The sequence below is a fragment of the Eublepharis macularius genome, chromosome 4 (assembly GCF_028583425.1).
Source record: "Eublepharis macularius isolate TG4126 chromosome 4, MPM_Emac_v1.0, whole genome shotgun sequence".
NCBI classification, from domain to species: Eukaryota; Metazoa; Chordata; class Lepidosauria; order Squamata; family Eublepharidae; genus Eublepharis; species Eublepharis macularius.
The window spans coordinates 159,099,572-159,120,657 of NC_072793.1; the positions used below are offsets into that span (position 1 = coordinate 159,099,572).

General features: G+C 48.3%; 1 protein-coding gene across 1 annotated transcript; it reads right to left on the bottom strand.

Annotated features, from left to right (window-relative positions):
• Window positions 1-14,141: 14,141 nt before the first annotated feature.
• LOC129326997 (long neurotoxin 2-like) lies at window positions 14,142-20,525 on the bottom strand. Its single transcript, XM_054975359.1, has 3 exons — window positions 20,414-20,525; window positions 19,890-20,006; window positions 14,142-14,423 (listed from the first exon to the last, which is right to left on the bottom strand). Exons 1-3 carry the CDS (start codon window positions 20,463-20,465, stop codon window positions 14,245-14,247), a joined length of 348 nt encoding a protein of 115 aa, XP_054831334.1. The 5' UTR covers window positions 20,466-20,525; the 3' UTR covers window positions 14,142-14,244.
• Between the last annotated feature and the right edge of the window lie 561 nt (window positions 20,526-21,086).

Genomic DNA, 21,086 nt, shown 5'->3' on the forward strand with positions numbered 1-21,086 from the left:
CCATGATTCTTTGTGTATTTGCACATGCTAATTTTCTGTCTGTCAAGCCGATGTTTTACAGCAAATGGACAACGGGTGGAGCTCTCCATTTCCCCTACCCCCCACCCCCGCCCCCAGGCTAGCAGCATTTCTCCCTGCAAACCCCTGGGCTGAAGCCAAACCCAGATTAAACAAACAGCCTCTTCCTTATTGATTAAATTTATACGCTGTTGCCATTCCAAGGTGTTCAATGTTCCTAAAATGTGAATTTCTCCACTAAGCAAAGTGCGAGTTCCAGACCAGCTTCATGCAACCTAAGCATTCTCTAACAACACCTAGTGGGTTTTTCTGAAGCGCCTTCTGCTCCAATGAAGTGGAAGAAAGCCAAGACTGGCTGTTTGCTATAAGGAAAGGAGCACACAACTAGACATGCAGGTTTTTAAAGAGTTGGGACCACGTGTCCCTGAGCCAACTCAGGTTCCCTGCAGCCCCACGGCAGCTGTGGGGAATGGCCGTTAAAAAATAAAGGAGAGCCCAAAAGGCCTCAGAACACCATTGCAGGGGGAGGAAGGGCTACTGCCCTCCCCAGCCATTTTCCCATGTCAAAACAGCATGGAGGATATTTCCCTGTTTTTACTGTTCTATGTACACAGAATTCTCCACATGGAGCCGCAAAAACAGACCCACACACCCCTACACTGTTTTGGAAAACAGCTTAAGGAGAGAAGCAGGAGCCTTCCCCCCGCCCGCCTGGTGCCGTTCTGAGGTTGTTTTGGCTCTCCTTTACTTTTTAACAAACAGCCATTCCCCACAGCTGCTGTGGGCTGCACAGAACCCGAGCTTGGTCTGGGGAACCAGGACCCAGCTCTTTAAAAACCTGCATGTCTAGTTTGACCCTTTGAGGAGAGGAAAGACCCAATAAACACCAGGAAATCCAGCAGCGGGAGCCACAAAACTCATACTGGGGGGACACACATATAACCCCCAGCTCCAACTCTTTCTACCTTTCTCTACTCCCTGCTGCTGTTCACAGGGCCCAGCTATACAAAAGCCTGATCGGCAGCAGGATTCAAGTCCAGGGGCACCTTAGAGACCAACAAGATTTTCAGGGTTTAGGCTTTTGAGAGCCACAGCTCCCTTCTTCGGACACAAGTAGGAAAGGGGGTCCTGACCAGATGACCCCTGGCTAGGGTTGCCAGGTCCCTATTCCCTCCTTACCGGAGCAGGAGGCGTCCTGGTACTCTCCGGGATGATTCTCCTCATGCACAGTCCTGGCACCGATGCGGTAACGTCACTTTCGGAAGTGACACCATTGTGTCAGCCATCGGAGTGCTCTCACGCTTTGCATGGGGCTGATTCTTTGAGAATCGGCCCCAAGTGAAGCGTGAGAGCACTTCTGCAGCTGGCACAATGATGTCACTTCCAAAAGTGACATTGCCATGTTTGCCGGGAGCATGCGTACCGCGTGTGTGCCCAAGGTGCCTGCTGGAGAAGGGTGATCACCAGTCAGCTTGAAACCTCCTGACGGTTGCCAGCGGCTGGCATGCAAGCAGGCAAACCGACCCAGTTGCAGCCACATGTACCATTGAGACTCACTTTGTAAATCACTCCATTGTTCAGTGCGGCTTTCAGGATAGGGAAGGGGAAGGAGGGACCTCCGTCTTCCATCTTGTGTTATGTTTCCTCAGAAGACACTCTCCCCCTTGCAGTGCGCCAAGCCACATTGAGCAATAGAGTGGTTTGTAAGATAAGTCCGCCAAAGCCTGAGAATCACCCACCCAGCTCTCATCACATCTGTCTTATAGCTGGGCCCTCAGTGTTCACCACAGACTTCCCACCGAGGACTTGCTTGCTGGAAACACACAACAGACATCAGGCAGAAGTGTTTTGCCACAGGTTTTAATTCGGCTTATACCTCCGAATTCCTCATAAGCCTAAGATGCCAAACAATGGAAAAAAACAGAAAATGTGTGGGAAAGTTTGGCAGGCTTGTGAATGAGGACCATGTCTTAAGGATTCTCCAGGACGCTTGTAGAATCTGATACCATCGAGGTTTCACTGACAGGTCCCCAAGGTGGCACCCCATTACAGAAATCTGTCTCACAGCACTGGAGGTGGATGTCATAGTCTGACTTGATTGGAGAACAGGTGTGTTTAACAGCACAACCATAGTTCATTGTCTGGTTTCCTGCAGTGGAAGAAAAGAAGAAAGAATTGTAAAATACAGAGAAGGGGCCTATACCCTTTTGAAAGGGAATGTGTACAGAGGATTAAATTGGGGAGGGCTTGTGCCACAATGGGTTCTAGGAGGAGAAATTGTTCTAAGGTAGATGTGGATAGAGGGTAGAGTGATGTAGTGTGGACCACTGGTCAATTTCTGGCAGAACAGTTAGTGTCCAATAGGTCCTTGCAAAGAATGCTGTGCTCGGTTATCTTTTGTGTGCTCCAGCAACGCTCTTGTTCTTTTGCAAGAATGCATGCTCAGGATGACTTTAGATTGAAATTGCAAACAACAATGATATTTTCCTGACAAATTCCAAAAGCAAAATTCTTCCTTAGGTTGTGAGTTCGATGCCCGTAAGAGGGGCAGGGCTGTCTGTGAGAAAAGTCACTTGTTTTAGGGCATAGTGGTAAAGCCCCAAACCTGTATCCCAATAATCCAATTAAGGCAAAGTATGCTTTTTAAGACTAAAGGATACATTGCACTTAATTGGATTAGATGGTCATTGGTACAAAACCAATTTGAAATTGCATCACAGACCACTGGGACAAAAAAAAAACTTTCTCCTTTTGTGAATAGAAAAGACAGTAGCTGAAAAGAAGGCCCTCCAAGCCCTGAGGCTGCTTCCACAGGGGGATGATTCTCAGTTGTGTACTTGTGGCACTGTGAACAGAGAGGCATTCATAGAAGCAATGGAGCAACCACCAAAGGGGATTCTCCAGTGTATCCCCCATCCACTTGTGCTCACCCCCCCCACACACAAACTGCCAGATTGCTTTTTGATGGTTTTTATAATACAGTTGCTATATCACTATTATGCCCTGACCTGCATTGCCCAGGTGAGCCTGATCTCATCAGATCTCAGAAGCTAAGCCGGGTCGGCCTTGGTTATCAATTGGATGCGAGACCTCCAACAAAGACCAGGGTTGCAGAGGCAGGCAATGGCAAACCACCTCTGTTAGTCTCTTGCCATGGAAACCCCACTAGGGGGGTAGCCATAAGTCAGCTATGACTTGAGGGCACTCTCCACACATATCACAATTATAGCAGTATAGCAACTATCTCAAAAATAGTCTACCATGGGTGGGGTGAGAGCTGCAACATGATGGGGGGAAATGGTGCCTTTGCGAGAAGAGAGGCCCAAAAATCCATACCTTTTATCCCTACCTTCTCATCTACACAATATCCAAACCCACTTTCACTATGACCAGTCTAGATTATCTTTGCTCTTTTGTTTTATCCACACATCAACCTTTCAAGGTAGGTTAGGCTAAGAGACAGGACCAAGTGTGGGAGCACTCCTGTGGCCAGTGTGGTGATTCACTTTTGGAAGTGACGTCATCACATTCCGGCTGGGAGTGTGCTCACCGCCTGTTTGCTCAGGTTGTCTGCCATTGATGGGTGATCGCTGGGCAGCTTGAGTTGCCACCTCTCATTGATCTCCAGCAATTGGCGGGCAGAACAGCCACCGGCAGGCACCTGGCAAGCCCACCCATACGTTCAGTGGATGTGTGGAGAAGGAGAACAAGAGCAAGCATGATGGCCCTGCCCCTGCCTCCGTTCAATTGCCTGGTCATGCTTTGGGGGGGGGCGGGACTGCATGGAGAAAGTGGCCACACAAATTCTCCCTTCCTGTGATCAATGGTGTTCCAAAATCAGCACTGTGGTTCATGGGGAGGAAGAGGTGAGGCACTGATCTGTCTAGAAGAACGGCATATAAGTGCAGTCATTATAATTATAAATATCATCATCATCATCATCACCATCTATTACTGTTACTGTTACTGTTATTGATCACTTCCTCCACACCCTACAAGGTGATCATGTGGAGACACAGGGTGGGAGCAGGGCACACACTCCTGTTGTCCTGCAGGGGTCACATTCAGCTCAGGATCACGGCAGATGAGGGGGGAAGGTTCTCGCCTCTCCCCTCACCATTTTCCTGAGCTGAAACAGCCATTTTGAGAGTTATAGTTTGCAGCTGCAGCTGCACGACCTACTGGGTTTCCCTCATTTGGGTCAGTTTGCACAAATCCTGGGCACAAGAATTAGTTTCTTTGACACTTAAGGCTACAACACTGTGAAGAGATAGAAGAGATGTTCAGATATCACTTCAAGATCACTTGGAGGATATGGAGTTGCTCTGGGTAGGAGGTGGTTTGAATCTTACTTTCATAACTTAGAGTAAAGCAGGCGGTTTCTGAAGAGGGGAGCTCACAGACACCGGCACCCTCTATACATCTGTCTTTGTGATAGTAAGCACATTCGTTACACTTCAGACATTTCGCTGTAAGAAAAAGGAAGGTATTACTAGACAGACAGCAGTGTGGTAAAAGGGTTGACTTAGGGAGAGCCAGATACAACTATAAAGTTCAGGTCAGTCCCACAGCCTAACGTCGGAGGAAGAATGGGATATAAAAAAACTGCCAGCCTCCAGGTGGGGGCTCACGTTCTCCCAGAACCACAACTCAGATGTCAGAGATCAGGTCCCCTGAAGAAAAGGGCAGCTTTGGAGGGTGGGCTCTCTGGCATCACATCCCTGCTGAGTCCCCTCCCAAATTCAGGCTCTGCCCCCAAATCACCAGGAATTTCCCAACTCAAAGTTGACGAGTCTCTAGATAAAAGCATAATTGAAAAGTAGGTAAAATTGCTAGACTCTTTGTGTCCAAAAGGTCCTGTCAATGGGATACCCTGGGAGACGGAAGGAAGAATTAAGAGAGGAGCGGTGTTCTGGTGAGACCGGGGGTAGGGGGGACGCCTTCCATCCTTGTAGAAAGCAAAGTCTTTAGAATCAGAATAGTACCTTCCAGGGCTGGATCTAGGGTTGCAAGCGCCCGGGACAACCCTAGGCTGGCGGCCCTCATGCGCACGCACAGAGCGCGCATGCTCCCGGCGCTGCATGATGACGTCACTTCCATGAAATCATCACACAGGGCGGGCGTGCCGCCAGTGGAGCAGCGGCAGCGTGGAGGGCTAGAAGGCCGCCCGCGCCACTCGTCTGCCCTGCTGAGGGGACGGCCAGCTTGCTGTGTGCTCCCTGTCCTGCGGGGCAGGCAAATGGTGTGGGTGGCTGCTCAGCTGCCTGCGCTGCCACTGGCACGCTCCTGGCTGCTGGCAGCTGCGCCTGGCGCTCCCTCTTTAGCAATGCCGGGGGCAGATTACCCCCCAGCTCCCCCTCGATCCAGCTCGATCCCCTTTGTCCAAAAGAATAAACGAGATCCTGTTTCCTTCATGCAACTCACCAGTGGTCAGGAAAAGCACAGCAGAAAAGCACAGGAGCAGAATCTTATTCATCATGGTAGATTTTTCAGCTGTAACTGAGGATATGACAGAAGAAGTCATCAGGCAGCTCCCTTCTGTCCTTAGGAGTGCTCAAGGCAGAGAATCTATTCCCTCATGAGGCGAAAATGAGCCAAGATGTGGAAATATCTTCTTGCTGGGAAGGATGACGAGGTTTCAGTGTGCCCATCCCGTAACAGTAATAAGAAAAGGGTGTTGTTGTGGTGGTTTTTTGCTTTTGAGAACTACTACTATTATTGTCTTGTGAAAGATGTTTTAAAGAAATGATGCTCCAGATCAGAATGGCCTAGGAACACGAGTGCAGGGACCACCACCACACACTCAGGTCACCTTTCTAAGCTTTGCCACCTTGGGAAGTCCAGTGGGTGGCTTCATAGGGTGTGGCATTTTCATTGGGAACACAAAAACTTTGGAATCCCCCCATGTCTACCAATTTACTTTCTTTGGTTTTCTGAACCTGGTTAAGGTTATGATTATATTGAATCTGGACAGTTATAAAGTGTTTGGTGTAGTGGTTAAGAGTGGCAGGACTCTGATCTGGAGAAGAGGGTTTGATTCCCCGCTCCTCTGTGTGAAACTGGCTGGGTGACCTTGGGTCAGTCACAGCTCTCTCAGAGCTCTCAGCGCCACCCACCTCACAGGGTAATTGTTGTGGGAAGAATTTTATAACATAATCGTGCTAGCAGGTTTCCGACGACTCACATTGCATCCTGGTGCGCCTGCAAGGGAGCACCAGGATTAAAAAGTGTGTGGTCGAACATGGCCTCCAGAAGGCGCCGCTGGTGGTGGATGGCCAGGCAAGCCTGCCCATTCCTCTGCTGCTAGACAACGTAGCCCAGCTGGAGGGGGAGGACCTCTCCTGCCTCTCAGCCCTCCCCAGACCCCCCTTTCCCCCTTACCTGCCAGCTCTCCCCAGACCTCTCCTGCCTCTCAGCCCTCCCCAGACCCCCCTTTCCCCCTTACCTGCCAGCTCTCCCCAGACCTCTCCTGCCTCTCAGCCCTCCCCAGCCCCCCTTGCCGTCCCTACTTGCCAGCCCTCCCCAGCCCCCTCCTGCCTCTCAGTCCTCCCCAGACCCCCCTTTCCCCCTTACCTGCCAGCTCTCCCCAGACCTCTCCTGCCTCTCAGCCCTCCCCAAACCCCCTTGCCGTCCCTACTTGCCAGCCCTCCCCAGCCCCCTCCTGCCTCTCAGTCCTCCCCAGACCCCCCTTGCCCCCTTACCTGCCAGCTCTCCCCAGACCTCTCCTGCCTCTCAGCCCTCCCCAGACCCCCTTGCCGTCCCTACTTGCCAGCCCCCTCCTGCCTCTCAGTCCTCCCCAGACCCCCCTTGCCCCCTTACCTGCCAGCTCTCCCCAGACCTCTCCTACCTCTCAGCCCTCCCCAAACCCCCTTGCCGTCCCTACTTGCCAGCCCTCCCCAGCCCCCTCCTGCCTCTCAGTCCTCCCCAGACCCCCCTTTCCCCCTTACCTGCCAGCTCTCCCCAGACCTCTCCTGCCTCTCAGCCCTCCCCAAACCCCCTTGCCGTCCCTACTTGCCAGCCCTCCCCAAACCCCTCCTGCCTCTCAGCCCTTCCCAGACCCCTCCTGCTTGCTAGCCCTTCCCAGACACACACACCCAGCCCTCCTCAGCCCCAGCTTTCTAAAGCCCATTTGTGCAAATAAATAACATACTTTGTAAACCGCTGAGTGGGTGTTAAGTTGTCCTGAAGGGAAGTATATAAATAGAATGTTGTTGTTGTTCAAGTGGTGTTGTTGGCTGTTTTGCTTTGCAGTATTTTTGTGTTCATGGCATTGTACCCTTATTGTGTTTGTTGTATCTGAAAATACTTGAAGGGGCCACTTGTACCTTATCAACCAGCTCAAGAATTGAGGTTGCAAACTCCAGGTTGGGAATTACCTGACGGTTTCAGGGGGTCTGTTTTCTCCAGGGGGTCTTCTCTGTGTCGTCTATAATTCCAGGAGATCTCCAGGCCCCACCAGCAGGTTGGCAACCCTTTCAAGACTTGACGTCAGCCTAGAGGGATTTCTTCTGTGGAAGATCCTTAGCAAAGGTTCAGCTGCTGAGAACTCAGGGGAGGACATTTTGAGAAGCACTGCCTGGAAGGAGGCAGGGTGCCCAGTCCTGCTACTACTATATTTCTAAGTTTGCCAACCTCTAGGTGAAAGCCTGCACTCTCTTTAAAAAGACACTGGACCTCCAAGCAAGAGAGATCAGTGCTGGTGGGGGGGCACATAGGGAGGTCAGGCAAATTTAAGATATACTGATGAAATATCTCTGAAGGGCCCCATGGTGCAGAGTGGTAAGCTGCAGTACTGCAGCCCAAGTTCTGCTCACGACCTGAGTTCGATCCTGGCAGAAGCCAGGTTCAGGTAGCCGGCTCAAGGTCGACTCAGCCTTCCATCACCCAGTTGTGAACAGGCATGGAGCAGGCAACAATGCCTTCTCCCCCTTCACTTGGCTGGGATCAGGAGTGGAGCAGGTGGCAATGCCCACCCCCTCACCTTAACCCAGCTGGGATCAGGAGCGGAACAGGCAGGAATACCAACCCCTTGCCATCACCCAGTTGAAATCAGGCATGGAGCAGGTGAAAATGCCTTCTCCCCTTTCACTTGGCAGGGATCAGGAGTGGAGTAGGTGGCAATGCCCACTCAAGCTTTCACCCCGCTGGAATTGTGCACGGGTCAGGAGTCAATGCCCACTTCCCCTTCACTTGGCTGGGATCGGGAGTAGAGCCGATGGCAATGCCCACCCCCTGCCTTCACCCAGCTGGGATCAGGCATGGAGAAGGTGGCAATCTCCACCACCCACCTTCACCCAACTGGGATCAGGAGAGGAGCAGACAGCAATGCCCACCCCCCCCTTCACCAGCCATGGAGGAGGAGGAGGCAATGCCTGTCTGCCCGCCCTCCCCTTTCTAGAGCCCATTGTATTATTTCCCACAATGGGCTTTGTTGCTAGTTTACACACGTTTTCATTCTTTTGCTCATCTTGCATGTAGAAAAACACCGCAGCAGAAGTTACACAGGGAATATCAAGCAGTGGGTGTCAACTTCAAAAACATGCCGCGCTCCACAGAAAAATCACTCATTAACTTGCGGCTGGGACAGAGCTGGAATTTTCGGGACTGGCTGTAACACAACAGACTTCAGGACACGACAGAACCTGAAACTCAAGATTCCTCAGGAATTCTGGCAACTTCTGTTGAGAAAAGCTTCAGTTCCAGGAATGAAGAGTGCGGAAGGAGAAAGAGGTTGAGGGGAAGTCCTCGTTTGGACATTTTGTGGGGAGACCAAAGAACTTCAGCAGAGGAAAAGGGAAAGGCACTCCAGAGGGAAAACGGATTACTGCTGTATAGAGGCTCCAGAGCACGGCAGCAAATACATTGCCTGGCTTCTTCCACAAGCAGACACTTTATCCATTTAGCTCTTGTTGCTGCTGCCAATAGGGAAGCATCAGAAAGGGCCGTGGAGCACCTACCTGGATGTCTTCCCTCCACTTTCCTTGCCCCAGCCCTCTGTGCCTGCCATTTCCCCCACTATCACCAGAGTACTTTTTTGTACTTTTTAAAAAATGGTAAAGCTCAGTCTCTGTAGTGTTATGAATTTTTAACAAAGATTACAATCTTATAATTGTTCTTGTTTTAAAAAGAATAGATCTCTCGCTCTTTTAGTTGCAGTTATTTATTTATTTACTTAAATACTAGGGGTGTGTCTGCTTGGTCCACTTATAATATTTAATGGTTGCTTGAATACTGACTGAGTAGCTCAGCTTAGGGTTGCCATCCTCCAGGTGGTGTTACCGGAATTGGTCTCCTTGCAATAAAATAATTTGTGGGGGAATTAGCAAGCAAGGAAGACACTTATATGAAAGGACGGTAACTGCAAGGATCTATCACCAATTTTAATCAGGTCCCTTCCAATAGAACAAACGAGGCTGGTGCTTAACATCAAACAATAACTTTTATTAAAGATCAAGGCTTCATGCACATATACACAAATTACTAGTGAAAATGATTACACACACACACACACACACACACACACACACAGAGTCCTAGGAAACTTAGCCAGAAATTGGAAATAGAGAGAGGGAGCAAGTATATCTACCTATCCTGTAGAGGGGTCCAGTCTGCGGTGGAGAGAGAGTAGCTTCAAAAGTCCAGCATCCTCAGCCAAGTGAGTAAGAGGCCTAGGGCAAACCTCAAGGGAACAGCGCTTGTGAATCTGGTAAGCGTGAACGAAGGAAGAGAGGCTTAGGGAAGAGACCCTAAGGGAGCAGCATCCTGGAAGCTTGCACGATTTGAATGAGGCCAGGGCCCTACCTATATAGGTAAAATGTCCCCTGAGGTGGGAGAACCCACCTAGCCATTAGAACCATGACTCCAACAGTCAGTTCCTGGGTTTAACAAAGGATTTGATTGCCTTGATGGGTAGCTGTCAGGTTCTGATCATGATTCAGCCAAAGAGACTCCATTTTAACTTTGTCAGTGTATTAAGTGTGCTTTTTGCAGGTGCTGGAATCCTGGAGGAGGGAGAGAGACTGTTTTCATCTACATGCCTGCGCCTTCCTGTTGTCCTTGAGAAACTTTCCTTTTCTCATCCTCAGGCCATTTGTTTTGAGAACCAGGGGGAGGTTGGGGCCTGAGGGAAACTGCTTACTCTGTACCTGTTCTTTTGCTTGGCATTCGTAACAATGCTACAGATCAGCTAAGATCATTGTATCTTGGAATGTGTACTCCTTGGGTTGAAAATCTTTAGTAAAGCCTTTTGAAATCAATGGACTTTTGTCTTATTGCAAGAGGTTGTTGAAGTTGCAATTTTTGGCAAGCCACAGTCTGACAGGTAGCTGCCGGGGTGTGTGAATGCCAATGTAAAACTGGTTCTAGTGCTGCACAAAGAGGGTCGTTTGCTGATGAAGTTCACCGGAGCTAAGGGCCAAGCTACACATGACGAATGACACTTGAACAGCAAGTGTATTTCTCCCTGTTCACTTGCCCTCCACTCAATCCACTTGCCATTCAAGTGTCATTCATCATGTGTAGCTTGGCCCTAAGTTAAGTACTTTTAGGGAGGGACTGTTCTTTCCCAGGAATGACTGTATATACTTATGAATGTCATTTGATTAACTCCTCAATCAAGGACAGGAGATCTCATCACGGAAGGAGGGAAAGGAACGTGCTAAGTGAGGATGACTCTGTGAGACCTTTGTTGCACTGTGCTCCCCTGGGGCTAGGAGGAGAGTAAATCCGATCACCTCTTAATCACTCTGCATTCCTGTGCAGCATTCCATTCATGCCGTGTTCTCCCAGTGGGACTCAGCAACTGTTGGAGACTCTCTACTGGCAACTCATCAGCCACTTTAACTCCAGAGTTCTGAACATTTTTAATGTCACAAGCTGCCATATATAAAAACTGCTATTAAAATGGCAGAGGGTGGGCCAACCACTCACAGTTGGGTCTGGAGATGTCATCTCTATATTTCAGAGATCAGTTCCCCTGGGGTGGATTTATGGCATTATACCCTGCTGAGACACTATACCTGCCTCCAGGCCCCACATTCCCTAGGCTCCACTCCAAAATCTCCAGGAATTTCCCAACTCAGATTTGACAACCTTAGCTCTGCCTCCTGACAAGAGTTGCAGCAATACCGGTGGAAGCGACAGCCTCAGAAATCAAGCTTTCCTGGCAAAACATACCAAAACTGGATTTCTAACCAAGACCCCACCTTTCTCCTCAATGGGGGCCCAAATTTGCTTACCTTGTTCTCTCCTCCATTTTATCTTCACAACTCTGTGAGGTAGGATAGGCTGAAAATGTGTGCTTAGGCAAAGGTCAGCCAGCAACTTTCAGTGGCAAAGTGGGGGTTTGAATCTGGACCTCTAGTCAGACACTCTATTCAGTAACCCACACTGGCTCTGATTTTTTTCCTGATAGATGGGGTCAGTCACCCGGGGAGGGAGAACCTCCTCGAGAGATTGGTGGCACCTGGCATGAGAGGGGGGGGAGGTGCTATCCCAACAGGGAATCCCACAGGTAGCTGGGGAGGAAGAGAAAGAGAGACCTACCCTAGGCTTCATGCTGTAGGGAGCAGGGCTCAGCACCAGGGAGAGAGGGTCGAGGGTGAGGTAAACCCCCTTGAGAATTCAACGAGATCTGAACACACTGGAAAAGTAGACAGGTTTGTGGGACGCAGCCCCTGACCCCCTCCTTAATTCTTAGTAAGCAGAGTCCCTCAGAGTCCTTGAGTGATATTTTAATCGACTCTAGATATAGCACAAATGTATCAGAAAGATGACTATATGAATGTAGATGTAATCGTGTTTTATGATTTTTGTCTTTACACAGCCACACTAAGAGAAGCCCCTTACTCATCTTTCTTTTGTCCTTGCAAGCTAACAAAAGTGATGACAGTAATCTACTAGGTGATGACAGTAATCTACTAGGATCTACTATCTTTCCGCTGGGCCTGTAAGACAGAGTTGTTCTGCCAGGCTTATGGCTGAGGCTGGGCCTCCACTGGCTGGATGATACGACATCTACTCCCCTCCCTGTGAGAGCTGCCCACCACTGTTCTTAAGCTGCTGCTATGTTTAACTGCACTGTTGCCCTTTTTGTAATCAACGGTATTGCCGCCATCAAGAAAAGAGTGCTGCTATTTTTAATATCTTTGTACAATGTTTTAAAATGTTTTATATGAAATGTTTTAAATGTTTTAATGTTGTTATCCCCCCTGAGCCTGCTTGCGGGGAGGGCAGAATATAAACACGATAAAATAAAAATAAATAAATAAAAATGAAACTGCATTTCTAGAATCTGTGAGAACAAACCAATTAAGATCCAGGCCTGTAGAATCTCAGTTCCCTCATCGGCAACATTGCAAGAGACAGATGGCCATCATCCTGCCATAGATTGGGGCACTTGTGTTAAAGCCTTTGTTTCAGGAATGCTGGGAAATGTTCTTTGCCCAGCACCTATATCATGTAATGGAATAAATTAACAATGGGTAGTTGTCCTGCTAGTTACATCAAGGATGGGAACAGATCCAGGTTAGACGTGAAAATGACACACATCTGCCCAATGGATACTTAAACTGGTATCAGAGTTGCCAAAGAAAGAGTGTTTGTTCTTTGAAATGATAAACAACTTTTGCAAGTGTTAATTGAGTAAGGGGACAACCCCTAACTATGCCAAACCAAGGGAATGATGTTAGGTCATATGTACACGTAACTAACTTGACAAGTAACTTATTGAATGCATGATTTCTGCTAATGAACCAAACGTGATAAAAGTTCGTGTAATGGCTTTGAAACCCCAAAAAGCACTTGGGTTCTGAGGGCCCTTACTCTCTCTATCCACTCTTTTCCGTCTATTCGAATAAACCAGTAAGTTTTACCCTTGTCCCTGGACTCTGCCCTCTGCTTCTTTTCTGAGTCTGGCCTAGAAGCAGTTCAGGACACGTGTTTGTGTGTAACAGGTTTGAATAAGATGTTTGAGTAAGATGTGTGATGCAGCAGCAAAAAAAACAAATGCAAACTTGAGGTGTATCAACAAAGGCATAACATCCAACTCACAGGCTGTCATTGTCCCACTATATACCACGTTTAGTCAGACCTCACCTGGAGTATTGTGTGCAGTTCAGGAGGCCTCACTTCGCAAAGAATGTGGACAAATTGGAACAGATAAGGAAGAGAGCGACCAGGATGATCAGGGGCCTGGAGACCAAGCCCTATGAAGAAAGGCTGAGGGACCTGGAAATGTTCACTTTGGAGACGAGGAGGTTGAGGGGAGACATGATTGCTCTCTTTAAGTATTTAAAATACTGTCACTTAGGAGAGGGAAGGGAGCTGTTCCTGTGGGCAGCAGAGGATAGGACTCGAAACAGGGCATTTAAACTACAGGATGTAAGGTACTGTCTGGACATTTTGGAGGAAAAACTTCTTCACATTAAGAATAATTCAGCTGTGGAATCAGCTGCCTGGGGATCTAGTGGGTTCCCCCTTACTGGCAGTTTTCAAGGAGCGACTGGACGAATGTTTATGCTGTGCTTGCATTGGGCAGGGGATTAGACTAGATGGTCTGTAAGGCCCTTCCAGCGCTATGATTCTATGATCAACAGCCTCACAGGCTGTGTGTGGTTGGATCCTCACTTTCAGCCCCAGTTCTTTGCAAGCTGAGGGAATAATCCTGATAATGTGGGGCAATATGCAGTCTGTGTTCCCTCTGTACTTTCACTGGGGTTCCAAAGAATGGCATAACTGTAAGTTACCGGTCATTATGGGGTGGGGAAAGGACTTAGCGAGCAGCCACCCTTTTAGTTCTCAATGTCTGATTGCTCAAGCAACCCAAGCAGTCATCTGGGCTCCAAATGGGCAGAGGGCAAAAAACAGGAGGAGGAGATAGGACAGGACAAGGCTGGGGCTCCTTGACCAGGTTCAGGACTGGTTGAGAGCCAGGGAGCTCCCCGGAAAGCAGCGTTCACGTGCACTGGGCCAGAACAGCCTGCATGTGAATTGAGGACGACACATACAATCCTGCACTTCAGCGTCCCGAGGTACTTACTAATGCGAGACTGTCCGTGTTCCCCACAAAGGAGTTTTTGCTGTAAGAATACAACGGACGTCAGGCAGGAGTCCTTTGGCACAGATTTATTTCCGCTTACACCACCCAACTTGTTATGAGCCCAAGATGCCAAACAATGGAATAAGATGTACTGAGGAGTTTGGCAGGCTGGTGGGGAGGACCAAGTCTTAAGGACTACCTACAAAGCCTCTAAATTTTGGCACCGTGAAGGTTTCACTGACAGGTGTCCAAGGTGCCACCCCATTACAGAGATCCGTATCACAGCAGATGATGTAGTATGGCTTGTTCCTATCTGGTCCAGAACAGTTTTTTTTCTCACCACAGCCATATGACATTGTTTTGTCTCCTGCAATGGAAGAAAACAAAACAAAAATGTAAATATACAGGCAGGATTCCTGTAGCATTTTGAAAGGGAAGGAATGGGAGCATTAGATTGGGAAAGCAAATGTGCTTCTGATAGCATGGGTTCTGGGAGAAGAAAGGGATCTGAGAGAGCCAAGCTGCAAGTGATGAATGACACTTGCCTGGCAAGTGAACAGACTCATGTGTCTTCCTCCCTGTTCACTTGCCATTCACTTGCTCTCCATTTGATCAAGTGGAGAGCAAGTGAATGGCAAGTGAACAGGGAGGAAGACACGTGAGTCTGTTCACTTGCCAGGCAAGTGTCATTTGTCACTTACCAGGGCCGGATCTAGGGTTCCCGGCGCCCAGGACAACCCAAGTCTGGCTGCCCTTGCGTGTGCGCGCAGTGTGCGTGCGCGCTCCCGGCACTGCATGATGACATCACTTTCGTGACATCATCATGCAGGCCAGGCGTGCCACCAGCAGAGCACCGGCAGCACCAGAGTCTGGGAGGCCACCTGCACCACTCGCCTGCCCCGCTGAGGGGGTGGCCAGCTTGCCATGCGCTCCCTGTCCTGCGAGGCAGGCAAATGGCATGGGTGGCCTCCCAGCCCTCCATGCCACTCGCTTGGCAAGCAGGACAGGGAGCGCGCGGCAAGCTGGCTGCCCTCTCAGCCGGGCAGGCAAATGGCACAGAGAGCTGGGAGGCCATCCGCGTCATTCACCTGTTCTGCAGTACAGGGAGCGCTCAGCAAGCCGACCGCCCCCTCAGTGGGGCAGGCGAGTGGTGCAGGTGGCCTCCCACCCTTCCGTGCCATTCACCTGCCCGGCTGAGAGGGTGGCCAGCTTGCCGAGCGCTCCCCTGTCCTGCCCAGGCGAATGGTGCAGGAGCCTGCTCAGCTGCCTGTGCTGCCACCGGTGCGCTCCCGGCAGATGACAGCTGCGCCTGGCGCCCCCTCTTTGGCAGCACCGGGGGAAGACTACCCCCCCCCCGCCCACCTCGATCCGGTCCTGTCACTTGTAGCTTGGCTCTGAGACAGTTGTGGGCAGAGGGCAGACTGCAGTGTGGGCCACTGGTCCATTTCTGGCAGGTCTCCTAGTGTCTGCTTAGTCTTGCAAAGAACACTGGACCAGGCTGACTTTGGTCCGAACTAGCAAGGCAGTTATTTAATGCTCCATCTGATTTAGCACAGATTAAAGCTCTAAGTCACTCTGGCGATCTGCAAAGAAATTCCAAAAACAACAGCCATGGAATACCTTTTACTGGGGCCCACTACAAGATTACACTTTTGTGTGCAAGTTCTCAAAATTTCTAGACCTCTTCCTTAGGCTGGATATTTGGTAGGAGAAAAGAGAAAGCGTGTATTTGTTGAGACAATCAACTTAGGGCATACTTGCAAAGCCAAAACTGTGCACTGATAGCCTTAAAATGGAATTCTGGATAGATTTTAATTATAATATAAATATATAAAGGGCAGGAGTTGAACTAACAGACGTTGCTCCATGCCCTGAGGTTGCTCAAGGTAAACTCAAGGTAGTGTGAATGGGCAGCTGTTCCCAGATTCATGGAGCATTCACACAATGTGATTCTCCATTTCCCCTGATCTACGGGAGCCCACCATTCTCCACCACACTGCCAGAGGGATTTTTTTTAAAAAAAAATCAGTAATAAGCTATAGTGCTATTATAGGAATATATCAACGATTTATTAAAAACATAGAAATGCACAGGGGGGAGGGATGAGTGGAAGACACAAGATGTCACCGTGGGAAGGAGAAATATAACTTACAGGTTATTATGCAGAGGAGTTAGCCGTGTTAGTCTGTGGTAGCAAAATCAAAGAGTCCAGTAGCACCTTTAAGACTAACCAATTTTATTGTAGCATAAGCTTTCGAGAATCAAGTTCTCTTCTTAAAGGTGCTACTGGACTCTTTTTGATTTTGCTACCACAGACTAACACGGCTAACTCCTCTGCATCTATGACCATGGAAAGCACCGCATTCAGCCAAATGGAGAGGAAATCCATCAACCTCATGAAGAAACTGGCACAAATACAAACAGACATCAGGTTCCTTTCTAAATGCAAAAAACTGGACATTCTACCCAAGGGACTGTGTGTGAAGAACCCATTGAAATCCACTTACCACACAGACTACAGTGAGAAACTATGCAACATCTTATCCAGAAAACTCTTAATTCACCTCATTGGACTGATGTACAGCAAGCAACAATGGATCAAACAAGAGATCTCTGCACTAGACTCTTCCATTAAAAACAACCCCTCTGCACAGACCAGGAACTGGCAGATGTTTACCAAAACCAGAGGAACTATTTATTGCACACTATTTACTGAACTACAGAACAAGAAGGAGAAGAAATTCTCAAAGCTCCTGCATGCAACAGAGAACAAGAACACTTTGGATCCACCCAGCAACATCATCAATCTATCCAGCCATAAACTGAGCCCAGCAGAGGAATCTGTCCTCTCACATGGACTATCTTTTTGCCCAGCCAGACCCACACAAACCATACAACTTTGTGGAGACCTGGAGGCCTATTTCAGACGCCTAAGACTGAAAGAATTCTTCCACTACTCTGCTGAACAAAATGAGGAACAAAGCACTGAACAGACACCATCACAGCAGCCCTCACCCCCCCAACCCAGCAATATACAATCATCGTTACAAAACTCCAGAAAAAAGATTTCCACATGGACACCCCCTGAGGGCCGGAACTCTTCATTGGACTTTTACATTGAATGCTTCTGTCGACGTACGCAGGCTGAAATAATTGACAAACAACAACACCTAAAGCAGAACCTCAGCCATGCAGAAAGAGATGCCATAAACAGCCTCCAAAACAATTCTGGCATCGTAATCAAGGAAGCTGACAAAGGCGGAGCAGTGGTCATCATGGACAAACAGAACTACATACAGGAAGCAGAAAGACAACTCTCCAACACAACATTCTATAAAATACTACCTGCTGATCCTACGGAGCAATACAAAAGAGAACTCAATAAAATATTAAAGACTCTCCCCGTGGACATACAAGAATGCATCCATACAGACACACCCCAGGAACCACGACCAGGAAAATTCTACCTACTACCCCAAATCCATAAACCGGGTAACCCAGGATGCCCCATTGTCTCAGGAAGAGACACTATCACAGTAGGAGTCTCAGGATACATGGACTCTATCCTCAGGCCCTATGCCACCAGCACACCCAGCTATTTACGGGACACCACTGACTTCCTCAGGAAAATACAGTCCATTGACAACCTACCAGATGACACCATCCTAGCAACCATGGATGTGGAGGCTTTATACACCAATATCCCACATGCAGATGGACTGCTAGCCATAGGGAATACTATCCCGGACAAAACCACAGCACACCTCGCCACTGAACTTTGTCACTTCGTACTTGCTCACAATTACTTCGAATTTGGTGACAACTTATATCTACAGATTAATGGCACAGCCATGGGCACACGCATGGCACCACAATATGCTAACATATTCATGGCGGACTTGGAACAACGCTTCCTCAGCTCCCATCCACTGGAACCACTACTATACTTAAGATTCCTGGATGACATCTTCATCATTTGGACCCATGGGAAGGAAGCTCTTGAGAGATTTCATCAGGACTTCAATAACTTTCACCCTACTATCAACCTAAGCCTGGACCACTCTACACAACAGGTACACTTCCTGGACACCACTGTACAACTACATAATGGACGAATAAATACCACCTTATACCGGAAACCAACAGACCGATACTCATATCTACATGCCTCCAGCTACCACCCTAAACATACCACTCGGTCTATTGTCTACAGCCAAGCCTTACGTTACAACCGTATCTGCTCCAATGCTCTCGACCGAGACTCACACTTAAGAGATTTACAACAAGCATTTCTGGGACTACAGTACCCACCAAATGAAGTGAAGAAACAAATCAACAGGGCCAGACTAGTACCCAGAAACAGTCTGCTCCAGGACAAACCTAAAGGAACTAACAACAGAACACCACTGGTTGTCACCTATAGCTCCCAGCTCAAACCCATCCAACGTATCATCAGTGAGCTACAACCCATCCTGGAAAATGATACCTCTCTCTCAGAAGCCCTGGGTGAACATAAGAACATAAGCAAAGCCATGTTGGATCAGGCCAGTGGCCCATCCAGTCCAACATTCTGTCACACACAGTGGCTAGAAATCCAGTGCCATCTAAAGGACTGTCAGTGAGGCCAGGACACCAGAAGCCCTCCCACTGCCTTCCTTCCAGCACCAAGACAACAGAGCACCACCTCCCCACAAAGAGAATACCATCTATCTCCTGTGGCTAATAGCCACTGATGGACCTCTGCTCCATACATTCGTCCAGTCCCCTCTTGAAGCTGGCAATGCTTGTAGCTGCCACCACCTCCTGTGGCAACGAATTCCATGTGTTTATCACCCTTTGTGTAAAGTAGTAAAGGGTGGAAGACCTTTCCTTGCCTACAGACAGCCCCCCAACCTTAAACGACTTCTCACTCACAATCATGAATCGGCCAGCAGAGTCAGCACAGGTACCAGGCCCTGCAACAGACCCAGATGCCAGCTCTGCCCCTATATCTACCCAGGGAATACAATTACAGGACCCAATGGCATCAACTACACTGTCTCTGGCTCTTACAGCTGCTCATCCTCCAATCTGATATATGCCCTCATGTGCCAACAATGTCCTTCTGCTCTGTACATTGGACAAACCAGCCAACCTCTACGCAAAAGAATAAATGGACACAAATCTGACATTAGAAATGGAAACGTCCAGAAACCAGTGGGAGAACACTTCAATCTACCAGGACATTCCATCAAAGACTTAAAGGTCGCTGTAGTTCAACAGAAACCTTTCAAAAACAAAATCCAACGGGAGGCTGCTGAACTGGAATTCATATGCAAATTTGACTCTTGTCAAGCTGGGACTGAATAGGGACTATGAATGGTTATCATATTATCACAGGTAACAGATTTCCTTTACAGAGGCGGGGTCTGGGGGAGCTCAGTGGCACCTGGCGTGGGCTTTCGGGGACCACAGATCTCTTTGTCAGATGCATCTGGCAGGGAGAGCTGTGGTTATCGAAGGCTCATACTGCATTGGAATTGGATGGTCTAGCTGTTTGGCTGCTACAAACTAACAGGGCAAACTCCTTTGAAGCCAATTGATCCACACACCAAAAGGAGATGTTTACATATACTAGCAAAGGAATGTTTTGATTGCTCCCTCCCCCTCCCCCCCTAATTGCCTCTTCTCTCTCCTCCCCTTCTCCTCCCTCCTCTTCTATATTTGACCAGTTTCTCTACCATGCATCTGACGAAGAGAACTTGATTCTCGAAAGCTTATGCTACAATAAAATTGGTTAGTCTTAAAGGTGCTACTGGACTTTTTTTATTTTACAGGTTATTATGACTCTTACGTTTTGAGATTTTGGTCATACAGGTCGCGTTTCTATAAGAGACCTTGCATTCACCTTGTCCTATTCCACACACGTCGTTCACGTGAAAATAACACCTTTTGCACGTCAGACATTTTACTGTAAGGAGAAAATAGGTATTGTTAGAGAGGCAATATGTGCAGTGGTTAGAGGGTGGATTAGAAGAAGGGAGGGCCAGACTGCGATCCCACTCAGCTGGCAAGCTCAGGTGTCATCGGGCCCGTCTCTCTGACGAATCTATCATACACGAAGGGAGGATAAAATGCGGAAGCGCATATCACTGAAGCTAGCAGGACTTCCTTCCTTGCAGGAATGGTGGACCGCTGATGCTTATGGGATCCAATAACCAGGATGCTCTTCTATAGTGTTGGAGAAGAACGAGTTATGGCCAGACAAGCGGAAGCAAGAAAATTCTCTTAGGAAATGTGAAGTTTATCACATCAGAACTGTACCTCGTACTTCAGCCAAGAAAATAAATAATATCCCGTTTCCCTCGTACAACTCACCAGTCTTCAGGCAGAGTAGAGCACAAAAGACCAAGATCACAATCTTACTCATCTCGGATGATTTTTCAGGCGCAGGTGAGGATGTGAGAGTGGAAAGCAAGCAGAAAATCTCCTTCAGGCCAGGAAGATGCCCTCCAACATTGGGATGGATCAAAGCAGACTATTTATTCCCTCGAGGGACTGGAAAGAGTCAACCAGATGAGCCAAGAAGGTGTAGAAATACTTTGTGACTGGAAACGGGTGCTGAGATCCTCACATGCCCTTCTTGTAACAGAAATTATTGCATTTAGTTTTGCAACAACAACAGTTTTTGCAATAGCTATTATAGTTATTAGTTTTTCCAATAGCTATTATAGCTATTAGAATAGAATTTTCTTTGTGGAAAAATACTTTTTTAGTTTGAGGTTTGGGCTTGACCACCCACATTTAGTCGTAAAGCTTCTTCTCTCTTCTAGCAGAAAACAGGTAGGAAGGGGGAAGTTAATTGCTTCCAAGCTTCTCTAAGTACCAACCATCAAATCTTTGGAAATCCTAATGGCCATCCTGGCCAGAGACACTAAAATTGTCAACTCCCACCTTGGCTGGAATCTGACAATGAGAAGAGACTGAGGGCCAAGCTACAAGTGATGAATGACACTAGAACGGCAAGTGGATTGAGAGGAGCACACGTGGA